This window comes from Rhopalosiphum padi, chromosome 2 (assembly GCF_020882245.1).
Source record: "Rhopalosiphum padi isolate XX-2018 chromosome 2, ASM2088224v1, whole genome shotgun sequence".
NCBI classification, from domain to species: Eukaryota; Metazoa; Arthropoda; class Insecta; order Hemiptera; family Aphididae; genus Rhopalosiphum; species Rhopalosiphum padi.
The window spans coordinates 33,174,379-33,186,944 of NC_083598.1; the positions used below are offsets into that span (position 1 = coordinate 33,174,379).

Here is a 12,566-nt window from a genome sequence, read left to right on the forward strand (position 1 = left end):
AAAATGCAAAGTAGATGCGGGATTTTTGGTATAGTTATAATTATAATATTTTAAATAAAAATGTAATTTTAATATCAACTATACATTTTCACGAATTTTAGAATTTAATTTGTGTCAAAATATAATTTTTACGATTATTGATTAATACATTATTCGAAATCATACAACTCATTATACTAAAGATCATGGCCCACGCTATCTATTATTATGACTGTCAAAGACTTAGAAACATATATATTTGATTTCAGCCACCTCATATCTATCATTACCTTAGCACCACAAATGTTGTAGTTTTTCCATGATATCCCCCTTCTTTTCATTACTTATATCACAACATATTATTTACCCTGTCTCATATAAAACTCATTTCAGGTGGTAACTAATTTCGTCTGGTTTGGTCAGACCCCATCAAATAAATTGATAAATTTTAAAAATAATGTGTAGAGTTTTACAATGACATCATACATAAATCGAATATTAAATATTAACAATTTAATTTCAAATATTATTATTTTTATTTCAAAATATATGAATTGTATCCAACTTTTTAGCAGATATCATTCTTAATATTGAATATCAATAAAATACTTTTTTATTTTTAAGTCTAATTTTTTATATTCATGTAAAAAAAAATAATAATAATTTGTAAATACATTCATTTATCAGCTTATAATCTCCAAAAATCAATTACACAAACAAACAACCTTTATTATATTATAAATTTAATAATTATTGAACATTTTATTTTAAATAATTGATATTATCAAATATATATGTTTATAAATTTACAGGACGGAAACGTAAGTTCAATGATTGTATTACATGTAAAACTGTTTCTTATGTATTTACATACTATTACAATACATTTATTTACTACAAAAAATAATGTAATCCTTACCCTTGTTGATTCTATATAGAGGTCGCAACCTTTTTTACTAAACAAATACGCATAGATGCCCCACAAGATTCATGCCGTTAGCTGTTCCTCTACGCATAAAATCATAGTCAAACCATTAAACCAAAATGACTCACATTCGATTTTTTCTGACTTATCTATTACCACCATTAATCGAAAACTTTCCAGAGTATCTATCTGGTTGCAAAAAAAATTAAATAGGGCAATGGACTAGATGCACACATAAAAACTAAAAATAAATGCTTGAAAATCAGTTGCAATTTATTATGTTTGACCGAGCCATAGTGTTTTAAATTTTGGGTTTGAACTGATTTCGAACCTAAAATAAGTGGAAGAGTAATACGATAGTCACCAAGTATCTAAAACGTAACACCCGAAAAAAACCTTAAATTCAATGAACATGTCAAAAACCTAATAAAACGAGCCACTGCAATAAAATATGTGATTTATAGACTATAGCCTAACCTAACCTAACCGCTATTACCAAAAGCACTTACCTCCAACTTTATGTTGCACAGTGATTCAAAATTAAAAAAGGTGGCCAAAACTCAAAATTTTCAAAAATTTTTCAAAACAATATATAAAAACATTTAAAAACAACTTATACCCAAAAGTGTTTTATACCAAGCATTTTTATTATATATAAAAAAATACATTTTATTCACTGTCATCGCTACTATTACTATTTAAAACGAATAGTTCTTTTACACGAGGATGTAAATTTCGTCTTTTTTTTAACTTCCTTTAAACTACTTAAAAGAGGATAAGAAGATAATAATAATAATCGATGAAAAATATCTGTGTTTGTATCAATTCTTGATGTTTTACGAGAATGATATTCACAGAAATTTTTTATTTCTTTATTTTTTGCCTCTTGCGCTTCATCACTATGTTATCGTATTGGGATCATAAGTGTTTTTGCTATTGAGGATCTATGGCATAAAATTTTGTGAACAAAATCTGTAGTTTCCCAACAATAATTTCCAAATTTGATAAAATTAATATTATGACCACTGGATAAACATTGGAGAATAATAATATAAAACCGATTAATAAGGTTTTTGTCGATACCAGTTATTTCTGCAGATATATCATAATTTTTAAAAAAAACGCCTAGGTAAGCCGTGTTTCTATAATTACTGCTGCCAAATCCTGGTTTTGGAAAATCAACTAGTAAGCCCAACCTCTCGCAAAATTCATTTTGTATTTTAATTTTAATTTTTTTTCATAATTTTGTTATTCAAATTAACCATAATAAAATTGTAAAACTTTGGTATCATTTATAATTTTTAAATATTTTATTGCATTTATATAGCTGATTATTACAAGAGTAAGACTATTTATTTGCTAATTATTATACCTAGTGGCTAGTTATAAATAAACTTGCAAAAAATTACTTAACAATAATAGATGCTGTACATAGTTATTGAGTATACCTAATTCAATAATTTATTGTGATTGTGTTAAATTTGTAGTAATTAGAATTTTGATATTTTTTTTTTAAAAGTGATCTATAGTAAATGTTAGATGATGAACTATGATGACTTTGATAGATATCATATAGGTACATTTGTGTTATACAAAAATATCAAAAGCATTTTGTTATTCTTTTGAATAGTGTGATTTTGCTTAAATAAATACATGAAATAATGTGTAGAGTTTTACAATGACATCATACATAATTACATAAATCGAATATTAAATATTAACAATTTGGTTTCAAATATTATTTTTTTATTTCAACATATATGGATTATATCCAATTCATTAGCAGAAATCGCTCTTAATGTTAAATATCAAAGTACTTTAATTTTTAAGGGAAATTTAATATATTCAGTACATAGTTGTAAACACATTTATCTATCTGCTTATAATCTCCAAAAATCAATTACACACAGTGGCGTACTTAGACCTGAACTTTGGGTGGAGGGGGGTTTAAGGGGTTACAGCGTTACAGGTACTAGAAATTTAAGTTTTTTCATAATAAATTAAATCATCCAAAAATTTCGGGAGGGGGATTAACTCCCCCCCTGTAGTATGCCACTGGCTACACAAACAAAAACCTTTATTATATAATTTTAATAACTACCTATATTGAACATATTATTTTATTAAATTGATTTTATCAAATATATATGTTTATAAATTTACAGGACAGGAGAGTAAGTTCAATGATTATATTTTATGTATTTACATATTATTACAATACATTTATTTATTACAAAAAATATACTTTTATGATATAATATAAATTTCAAAAACAATATAGGTATTTTTGTAGAATGAAATAATACATCGTTGTCAATAAATAAACAAACTCTTAAACCATTCAAAGAAGCATATTATTTTTTTTAGCTTATTGATAGTTAGTTCATATTCACTAATATTAATATAGTTAATAATAGTTATAGCTCGTATAGGTACACAATTTACAAATATATTTATTTCAACAATTTAAAAATTAAAAGACAGTATTTTTTGTTAAAAAATATAATAAATATATAATTGTATTGTATAATAACTAATATTTTAATAATATTAACGATTCATAACTCTCATCAACTAATTACGTTTATAAATTTACAGATGTTAAAAGTAAGCTCATAATGGCCCCTTTACTATGCTAATTGACATATTCTACCTGATTTATAATAAATATGTATTTTAATTATTTAGTTACAATCACTATTTTACATATGTACACAAATCACAAAAATAATATTATTATTATTTTAATCTAGTGATACTTTGAATATAGATTAAATGACGTACATTACTATGCAATTCAGAAAATATTAGTTTTATTTACTATTTTTAATATTTTTAGCCTGTACAGGTAAAACATACGATTTGTTTGATTAGTCTTGTATTTAATATTTTTTAAATTTAGTAGGAATGCCGGAAAAGCAATTTTTAGTATATATAATTATAAATTAATATCGATAAAAAAGTTCTCGCTACCGGTACAAGTTAGAAAGTAGTAAATAATTCAATAATATACAGTATATAACATTATCATAAAATACAAAAACATGGTTTCGTGGTTCATAAATTAACATAAATTTAGAATTTGCTTTAATAATATCAACAACAATTTAGTGGACACGTTTATCTCATGTTTTTGTATAAATCTATAAATAGTAAATAGAATTTTATTTATAAATTATTATAAAATTGTATCATTACTGAAAATTATTTTCAATAGATTCAATAAGACTTGTGTTTAATAGTAAGTATAGTATAACAAGTATTATATATGTTTTTATGATACATATTTTAAGTTAATACAAATAAAATATTTTATCATATTGAACAACATAGTGTAACCATGAACAGTATCACTTGTATCAGTCATTTTATAATATGTTAACATTGTTTCATTGTTTTGTATCAGCTTAGAAATTTAATTTTAGTCACCATTTATTATTGTAATAATACCAACATTTTAAATTTGAATAAATATTCCATTAAGAAATTGTCTAATCTTTCATCCTCTGTTAATCTTAATAAATTATAATTATAATAGAATATATCCTTTGAGTAATCACAACTTATACGACAAAATAGAAAATGTTATTTGTTTATTGAAATAAAAATGCTTGAAATTGTATTTATTAAATTTAAATTTAAATTGGTTTAAAATTCTTAGCGGAGCGATGGATGTATTGAATTACGATGATTTGTGATTTTTTCCACCTTTGGGAATAACTAAAATGATCCAATTTTCAAATATGGCGATGGTTTCTATATAACTAAAGAAAAAAATAAAATAAAGAAATACTATTATTTTCAAGCAATCTCAAATTTGGACAGAGCGATGATTTCATGATCATTTGATCACACAGCTAACCATGATACGCGCAATCGCGTTCGAACATGGCACAGTGCAAAAATTACTACTTCGTATTCTCTCCCCCGCCTTCATTCCGATTGCTCCACTCTGCAACTCCGGACCACTTCGATGAGAATGACGTCTACACATATGAAAATTCCATTTTAAAAGAAGGGTGTAGAAGCGTACTAAAGATGCTCTACCATTGCCAAGTGAAAAGACATTGATAAAATCCCTATAAGTCTGTATCAATAAACCAATATAAAAATCAATTTCCAAAAAAAAATAGTTAATTTTTATGAATTCTTGGAACTAAATGTATATAATATAATTTTCTGTATAGGATAAACTTTTCAAAATATTTCAACTTTCTTTGAACTATTTATCAGCATGGATATTTTTAATTTTTTCAGTTTTTTAAAATTTATATCCTGAAAGAAGTACTTTTTAAATTTTTTTTTGATCATTGACCCAAATTTGATATATTTTTTATTATGTGTCATTCAAGAATGTTTTATTGATTTAAATATTTTTAAGAAAAAAAATTAAAATTTCTGAGTCACTTAGTTAATATTTAAATTACATTTTTATGAATTAAAAATGAGATATATGTTTAATATTATAATATTTAATTTAAAATCTAATATATCCTAAAATAGACTACCTAGTATATGATTATTATTAATTATTTTGTATTTATTAGAAAATCGGTACACCAATCTTGTGATAATATATAATTACCGTAAGAAAATATTTATTGAATTTTCTAATACTTTAGTTTGATACAATAATATTGTACTTTGAATCTTAAAAACCAAGTAATTTAGATATAAGAAAAAAGAATTAATTAAATTTATTATTATTAAATTTATTAGATGGTCTAAGTGAAGAAAAAAATGGTAATAATAACAATATAAAATTTACAGTATAACTTATGTAAAACTTTATTATTTACTCTTTCTGGAATATCTTTCTTTATATATACTATTTTTTGTACTATGATAAATTGAAAACTTACTATATTGAAAAATAGTATAGTTCTAAGAAGAACATTTATATAAAGTATATTTTTATTGTTACAGCTGACATTCAAAAGAAAATTGATAATTTTACAGGTATTTTTATTTTAAAATAATATAAAGATGAATTTAGTTTAATATTTCGAGAGTATTTTTATAATTTTTTGATTTAATATGTTTATCTATGTTATTATTAGTTGTGTTCCATTTCATAAATAATAAGTTTATTGCATAAAGTGTAAGGTCTTATGTCGATTCACTCAAAATTAGCAAAATTAACTTATTAAATCATAGATAAAAAAAATCATATTAATTATTTATACACAATTCATATATTCGTGCATATATAAATATACAATGATATATACTATATAGTCACTGTATTACAGTGTACTTCATAAACTGCAATAAATAAACATGTACATAATAATATATTAATGGATTGGAATGAAATGTAATTTTACTATTCAAAGAACCTACTAAATTGTTATACTATTCTTTGTTTTAGAATTTCAAAGACAATTTTACGATTTTTACGTTGACTATTTAATAATTATGCATAATAGTATGTATTCCTTTGAAAAATAATTAATTAATTTATATATTATTTTAATATTTATTTGTTTACTGTTAAATAATAAAATAATGGTATAATAGTCTCATTGTAAATTGTCATTTCTACATGATATTAATTTAAAACTATAATAAATCTCCATCTAATAAGTATATAAGTACTAAGTACCTGAACATACATTTACATTGGTAACTATTATATTAAAACATTACAAAAAAATTAAAATAACTAATTTAATGTTAAATAATCAACAATAAAATAAATTATAAGTGTATATAATGCATGTGATGATAATTATAAATTTTGTATCGTGTAGGTATAGTAAATAATAATATGCGTAATTGCAAAACATTTCTAGTTAGAAAAAAAAGATAGTTTTAATATTTATTGTTTCTAGAATGGTAATAAACAATAAAATAATATTTATTGATTGTTTCATTACACTACACAGTTCCATAAAAATTCAAATTTCTAGGAATGTATTTTCACTGTTTTACGTAGAGTAAATTATATGACAACTGATTAATTCGACTATTCATAAAAAGTTTTGAATAATAAATTTGGTGAAATCTACGATTTCGTAAGAAGCGTATGATTTAAAAAAACAGAAAAAATGCTTTAAAATAATGTTTTACATAACTGAATATAAAGTTAAAAACTATATATAACGCTTTCAATACCTATGCAAAAAGTAAGGAAATTTAAATTTTAAATTTGATAAATTTAAATATGCTTCAAATGATACATTCTGAAGACTTCATAATCAATTATAGTATAAAATCCTATACAACTAATTGAAAATATTAAATAATTACCTTTTATCCTCTATAATATTTATAAGCATTAAATAATATGTTTAGTTTATGAAAAATATGATTGGAATTGACCAAAATGAATCTTTTAATTAATCTTTCAAATATTTATTTTATTTTCAAACACATTAAATTTCATGACACTGTGTTAGTGTTTCATTGTATATTATAAGAAATACTTAACATAGAACTAAATAATAAAAACATAAATACTTTTAGAGATCATAAAATGTAATCTTTTTTATTATTATTTACAGATGGTCTAAATTTGGGCATAAAAGTATGGTGTAAAGAAAAATATAATCCCACCGAAGTGGTTCTAGAGTCATATACGCATAATGAAAAAAAAATAATTTCAATAACCCAGATCGCGAAATTACGATATTTTAATATTCTACCAATGTTAATCATATAATAAAAATATTTTTTAAAGATTAACATAAAGTTTCTTTAATCTTTTTAAATATTCTTAAAATATTCTCAAAACGTTTTTTGTCAAAAATGTTTACATTCTGAGAATATTATACAATAATATTATAATAATCTTAGTCCATAAGCTTGGGAATTGAACGCAAAAATAAAATATGCATTTAAAATAAGTATATTTCTAATAAATAATAATAACATTTTTAGATATGATACATAAATAGATAAATTTGTTTATATATGTAGATTAATTTGATTAATTATCTGAGATAATTAATTTCCTTTTTTCAGATTTATTTTCATCTTACATTGAGTTTTATCTAAAACAAAAACTTTTAAATCTTTTTAAAAAAAAAACTTAAATTGAATACGTTTGTATTTTTTTAATATAGTACTAATTACCTTGAGAATTACATTAAGCTATTAGATATTTTCTTAAGTTGGGAATTAAAAACTTACCCATTCATATAAGTAATTATCAAATATGCAGTTATAAAATAAAAAGTGGTCAAATATGCATTTATAAATGAAAAATGGTCAAATATGTAAAATATGCAACTATAAATTTTAAATATAAATTCGTATTGCTATGAAACAAATTTATATATTACTTAGCTATGTTTTTAATGATTATTTAAAAACACACAAACTCCTAGAAGTCTAAGAAATATGTCTGAGTAAACGATTACGTTTAAGCTGTTCTAAAGTAAACATTTTAATTTATTTAGAAAATATGTTTTGTGAGGATAAATATTTTTGTTATTCTAGGAGTATGACTATTTTTCAAACTTTAAATATAATGTCATTGTGAGTATGACATTACCAGTAGGATGGAATTTATTCAAAAATGAAACCACTATAATTTTATACAAACCCTTAATTAATAACTTCCAACATCGAAGAAAATAAGAAACAATTAGTTTTCAAAGATGATTTATCAATTGACTTTTATGTCAATAAGTTTTGTATTCAACCTGAAAGTATAGGAATGATTAAACTAACATATCCTATTAACATATAATGTATAACACGGGCAATAATTACTTTTGATTGGAAATTGACATGTCAAGGTGGACCAAAACCTATTGATTATCCCGGTATTAATAACAATACATTTTCTATGTTGTCTTAATATTCTAACTTTTAGTTCTTGGTGAAAAAAATCTAACACAACTGATTTTATACAGTTTCATAAATATTAAAATATACCTACTATAGTACTATAAAAAAAAATACAAAAATATTAGATTTTTTAATTTACTTATAATTTATTATCAAATGTCAAAAATGTATACTATCATTAAAATTAAAATGAGTAGTATACTAATACCCTGGTAGAGTGCGCCAAGAATCAATGTGTACTTTTCGTTGGTCAATTGGGTTCCCTGAGATATTTGGTCGTTTCCAGTCCTGTATATCTTAGTTCGTGCACAGACTTAAAGAAATCTGTGATTATAATATCTTATATCATCGATAAAATAATTAATATAAAATAAATAATAATATATAAATAAATAAATAAATAATATAATAATTTTAAACAAAGAGTCAATTTTTTTATTTACGGTCATAAATAAAAAAACGTATATAATATTAATAATATTAAATGTCAATTATAATGCATAAAAAAATATATATATTAATACCTATATTGATATTAGAGTGAATTGAACTGTTATCAAACTTTTAGGTAAGAACATAATCTGTGTTTTTTCGGTGGGTTTTTACGATATTTTAATTTTTAGGTGAGTTATGAGTATGAAAAATATTAAATATTTTAAAATGCTCATAATTCACTAAAAAATTAAAATATTTTATAAAATAGAACTATAGAATATTATACAATTATTATCATTTAAAATCTTACAAAGTCTCATATGGGGTAATTTTTTCTGGGGTTATTTTTTCGCGGTACCGCAAGGTATATAGTGCTATAATCGCTCTATAGTGGTTTGATAAGATTCGTATTCATTCTCCCGCTATTTTGTTTAAGATACCTGTTAAGCTATATATTTAATATTATCAATATTATGTAAGTTTACGACTACTTATAGCACAGAATAGATGTGTCGTGACGTATTAAATATATTTAAAATACGTAGGAGTTAAAATGTTGGTAGTATATTACTACGGTCTACGACGTTGCCTTATCAAAAAAAAAACACAAAATGCTTAATATTAATTACTTATTAGTTCCGAAATGATTGGAATAATTATATTTATTATAATATTGACTAAATAATACGAAGTAGTATGAAGCAAGCTAAATTTTGAAGCTTAGCTGTTGTATGAATTTAATTTGTAGCAAAGAATAATTAATTGTTGTTGGCTGCAGCTTTTATCAAGAATTCACGTTTTTACGATTTAAATTTGAAATTTGTGATAATATGTAATAGATAAGATAGGTAGATTTCGATAAACGTTATCAGACATCAAAACACGTGTATTCAACAACTTTACTATTTACTGTGTTGCACTGTTGTGATAAAATCCGCGAACATAGTACTTACTACTTCAGTTTTCAATACAAAAGTTTACAACAATTACGGATAGCATTTAATTCCTTTAGTGTTTGTGTTATTATTCTATTCTGTGATATTAGTATATTACATATTTACATTACAAGGCGTTCAACTGCATAGTCTTCTAATTTTAATTAAATTATTTTTATCGAACAAAACAATTTTAAATTATGGGTTCCAAACGTAAATCTACTGTAAAAAAAAACGTAAGTAATTCATTATTTTCATCCATGTATGATTTGTTTAACGTTTGAAAAAGACAATTATATAATTAATAATATGTAATATTATACATATTAGTATATTACATATTGTTATAATATGTAATATAATTTTGAACTTATATTATTATTTAATTTAAAAAAATTAAATAGTTGCTTTAGTTATTAAAAAGTTGTTATGAAGTTTAAATTTTAAATTTAAAGTTTTACATGTTTAATTAATGATTCATTTATTAAAAAAAATTAGAAACGGTTGAAGAAGTTGAAAAAAACCGTGTATGAAGAACCAGAAGAATTGAAAAGAGCTCCACATTCATTTGTTATCCACCGAGGACAAATTGGTAAAAGTCTATTGCAGTTAGTCAAAGATTTTCGAAAAGTTATGGAACCTTTCACTGCTGCTTCATTACAAGTAATTCAGAAATATAGTTATTAATTTAAAATACAAGTGTTTAATGCTCAAGTATATTATGATTCATTGTTCAACTTTTTTCTTTAAACAGGTTTATAAAAAAAACACAATTAAAGATTTTGTGGCCTTGGCAGGTCCAATGCATGTTTCCCATTTGTGCGTATTCACAAGCTCAGACACTGGGGTTAATTTTCGTGTAGCAAGATTACCCCAAGGTCCAACAATGACATTTAAACTACAAAACTATGCTTTAAGCAAAGATGTTGTGTCGTCTTTACGCAAACAAATGGTAAATCCAAAATTATTCAGTCATGCCCCATTGATTGTTATGAATAATTTTACTGGCGAAGGACTGCATATCAACCTAATGGCCACTATGTTTCAAAATATGTTCCCTACTATCAACGTCACAAAAGTAAGAACAATACTGATCTATAGAACTAAATGTTAAATATTTATTTAATTTTTCTGCATTAAAACTAGGTAAATTTGAATGATATTAAAAGATGTGTTTTAATGAACTACAACACTGAAACAAAATTGATTGAATTTAGACATTATGCTATTAAAACCGTTCCAGTTGGTTTATCTAAAGGAGTAAAAAAAATTGTCCAGAGTAAAGTACCAGATCTGTCAAACTTTGATGACATCGATGAATTTTTGTTAAAGTAATTATTCAATTTGTGATATATTGATATGTGTCTGAATTTTATTGATTTATATTATAAAATGATACTATTAATATGTTGTAGACCAGAACTATTGTCTGATAGTGAGTTTGAAGAATCTACGAGTTCTAATGTTGTCGTTCCACAAAAGTTGGTGAGTCGGGGCAACATAGTAGGAACTCAGTCTTCCATACGATTAAGTGAACTTGGTCCAAGACTCACATTGCAGGTAAAATCATAGAATAACAATCTTTTTTTTTTGGACTACGGTTAGTTAATCAAAATTAATATGTTAATACTGGTTTAGTTGATCAAAGTTGAAGATGGACTTATGACTGGCGATGTGATGTTCCACGAATTCATTAAAAAACCAGACGATAAAAATGAAGCAAAAGAAGCAAAAGAGGATTAACTTTAAAAATCATAACTTAAATATATTTATGTTATGATATATATAATGTCATAATTTTATATAAATGAAATAATTTATGTATCATGTTTTTTTGTTTATAATACAATAATTATCAATTTTTAATTATTGTTTTGAGGTGTGTATTTAGTTAATATTATGATAGATACAATGAGGTACGATCACGGAGCACTGATACACTTATTATAATGCTGAAGTTAAATGCGTCTCAAATACATTGAGTTTCCCAATTTAAATTTCGCACAGTTAACATACTTTTCTATAGAAGAGTAGAAGACTGTTATTTTCACAGTGTGCAAAATGTACAATAAACCCATAGTTTTGATGTGATATTTCTGGTTATTTTGATCATGATGATTATAACTTGAGCTATGAATTCCAGATTTTTTTTTAAATAAATGACATTTAAAATTTACATAGCTGACAACTATGATAGTTAAGTACATAATCTCTCAAAACTAGTCCTTAACTAAAAAGTTAATTTATATTCTTACTTTTTTGTAACTAAATGGACATAACTGTATATTACAACAAATTAAACATTAAGTGGTAAAAATTAATCTTGACCTCAAAGAATCTTTATCCTCAGGTTTATACTGTATACTTAATATTAAAAATGAAGTTAAATATTTAGAATAAAAACAGAAAAAAAAATTATTAATATATTTTACAGATAAATATAAATATCTTACTAAACATTTTGTCCGAATACTATGATGTTTAATAGTAATAAG

The 12,566-nt window shown here is 23.5% G+C and overlaps 1 protein-coding gene and 2 long non-coding RNA genes across 4 annotated transcripts; 2 read left to right on the forward strand and 1 right to left on the reverse strand.

Moving 5' to 3' along the window:
- Nucleotides 1-3,105: 3,105 nt before the first annotated feature.
- On the reverse strand, nt 3,106-8,948 carry LOC132923227 (uncharacterized). 2 transcript variants are annotated; one of them, XR_009661133.1, is made up of 3 exons: nt 8,624-8,948; nt 8,454-8,553; nt 3,106-4,890 (listed from the first exon to the last, which is right to left on the reverse strand). It is a non-coding gene; the product is annotated as an uncharacterized LOC132923227 (long non-coding RNA). The 2 variants fall into 2 exon arrangements; XR_009661132.1 differs by having other exon boundaries at nt 3,106-4,991.
- On the forward strand, nt 4,099-7,591 carry LOC132923228 (uncharacterized). The gene is made up of 6 exons (XR_009661134.1): nt 4,099-4,145; nt 5,452-5,490; nt 5,624-5,647; nt 5,831-5,863; nt 6,276-6,332; nt 7,411-7,591. It is a non-coding gene; the product is annotated as an uncharacterized LOC132923228 (long non-coding RNA).
- Nucleotides 8,949-10,035: 1,087 nt separating the features above from the next.
- On the forward strand, nt 10,036-11,937 carry LOC132921498 (protein Peter pan). Its single transcript, XM_060984552.1, has 6 exons — nt 10,036-10,307; nt 10,570-10,734; nt 10,826-11,149; nt 11,218-11,402; nt 11,487-11,631; nt 11,710-11,937. Exons 1-6 carry the CDS (start codon nt 10,272-10,274, stop codon nt 11,812-11,814), a joined length of 960 nt encoding a protein of 319 aa, XP_060840535.1. The 5' UTR covers nt 10,036-10,271; the 3' UTR covers nt 11,815-11,937.
- The last annotated feature ends 629 nt before the right edge of the window (nt 11,938-12,566 follow it).

Excerpts from the sequence above, each read along its gene's own strand:
- LOC132921498 (XM_060984552.1), top strand. The coding sequence starts at position 10,272 with ATGGGTTCCAAACGTAAATCTACTGTAAAAAAAAAC. Across the intron at positions 10,735-10,825 it reads TCACTGCTGCTTCATTACAA|GTTTATAAAAAAAACACAAT; the intron begins GTAATTCAGAAA and ends TTCTTTAAACAG. Across the intron at positions 11,150-11,217 it reads CTACTATCAACGTCACAAAA|GTAAATTTGAATGATATTAA; the intron begins GTAAGAACAATA and ends CATTAAAACTAG.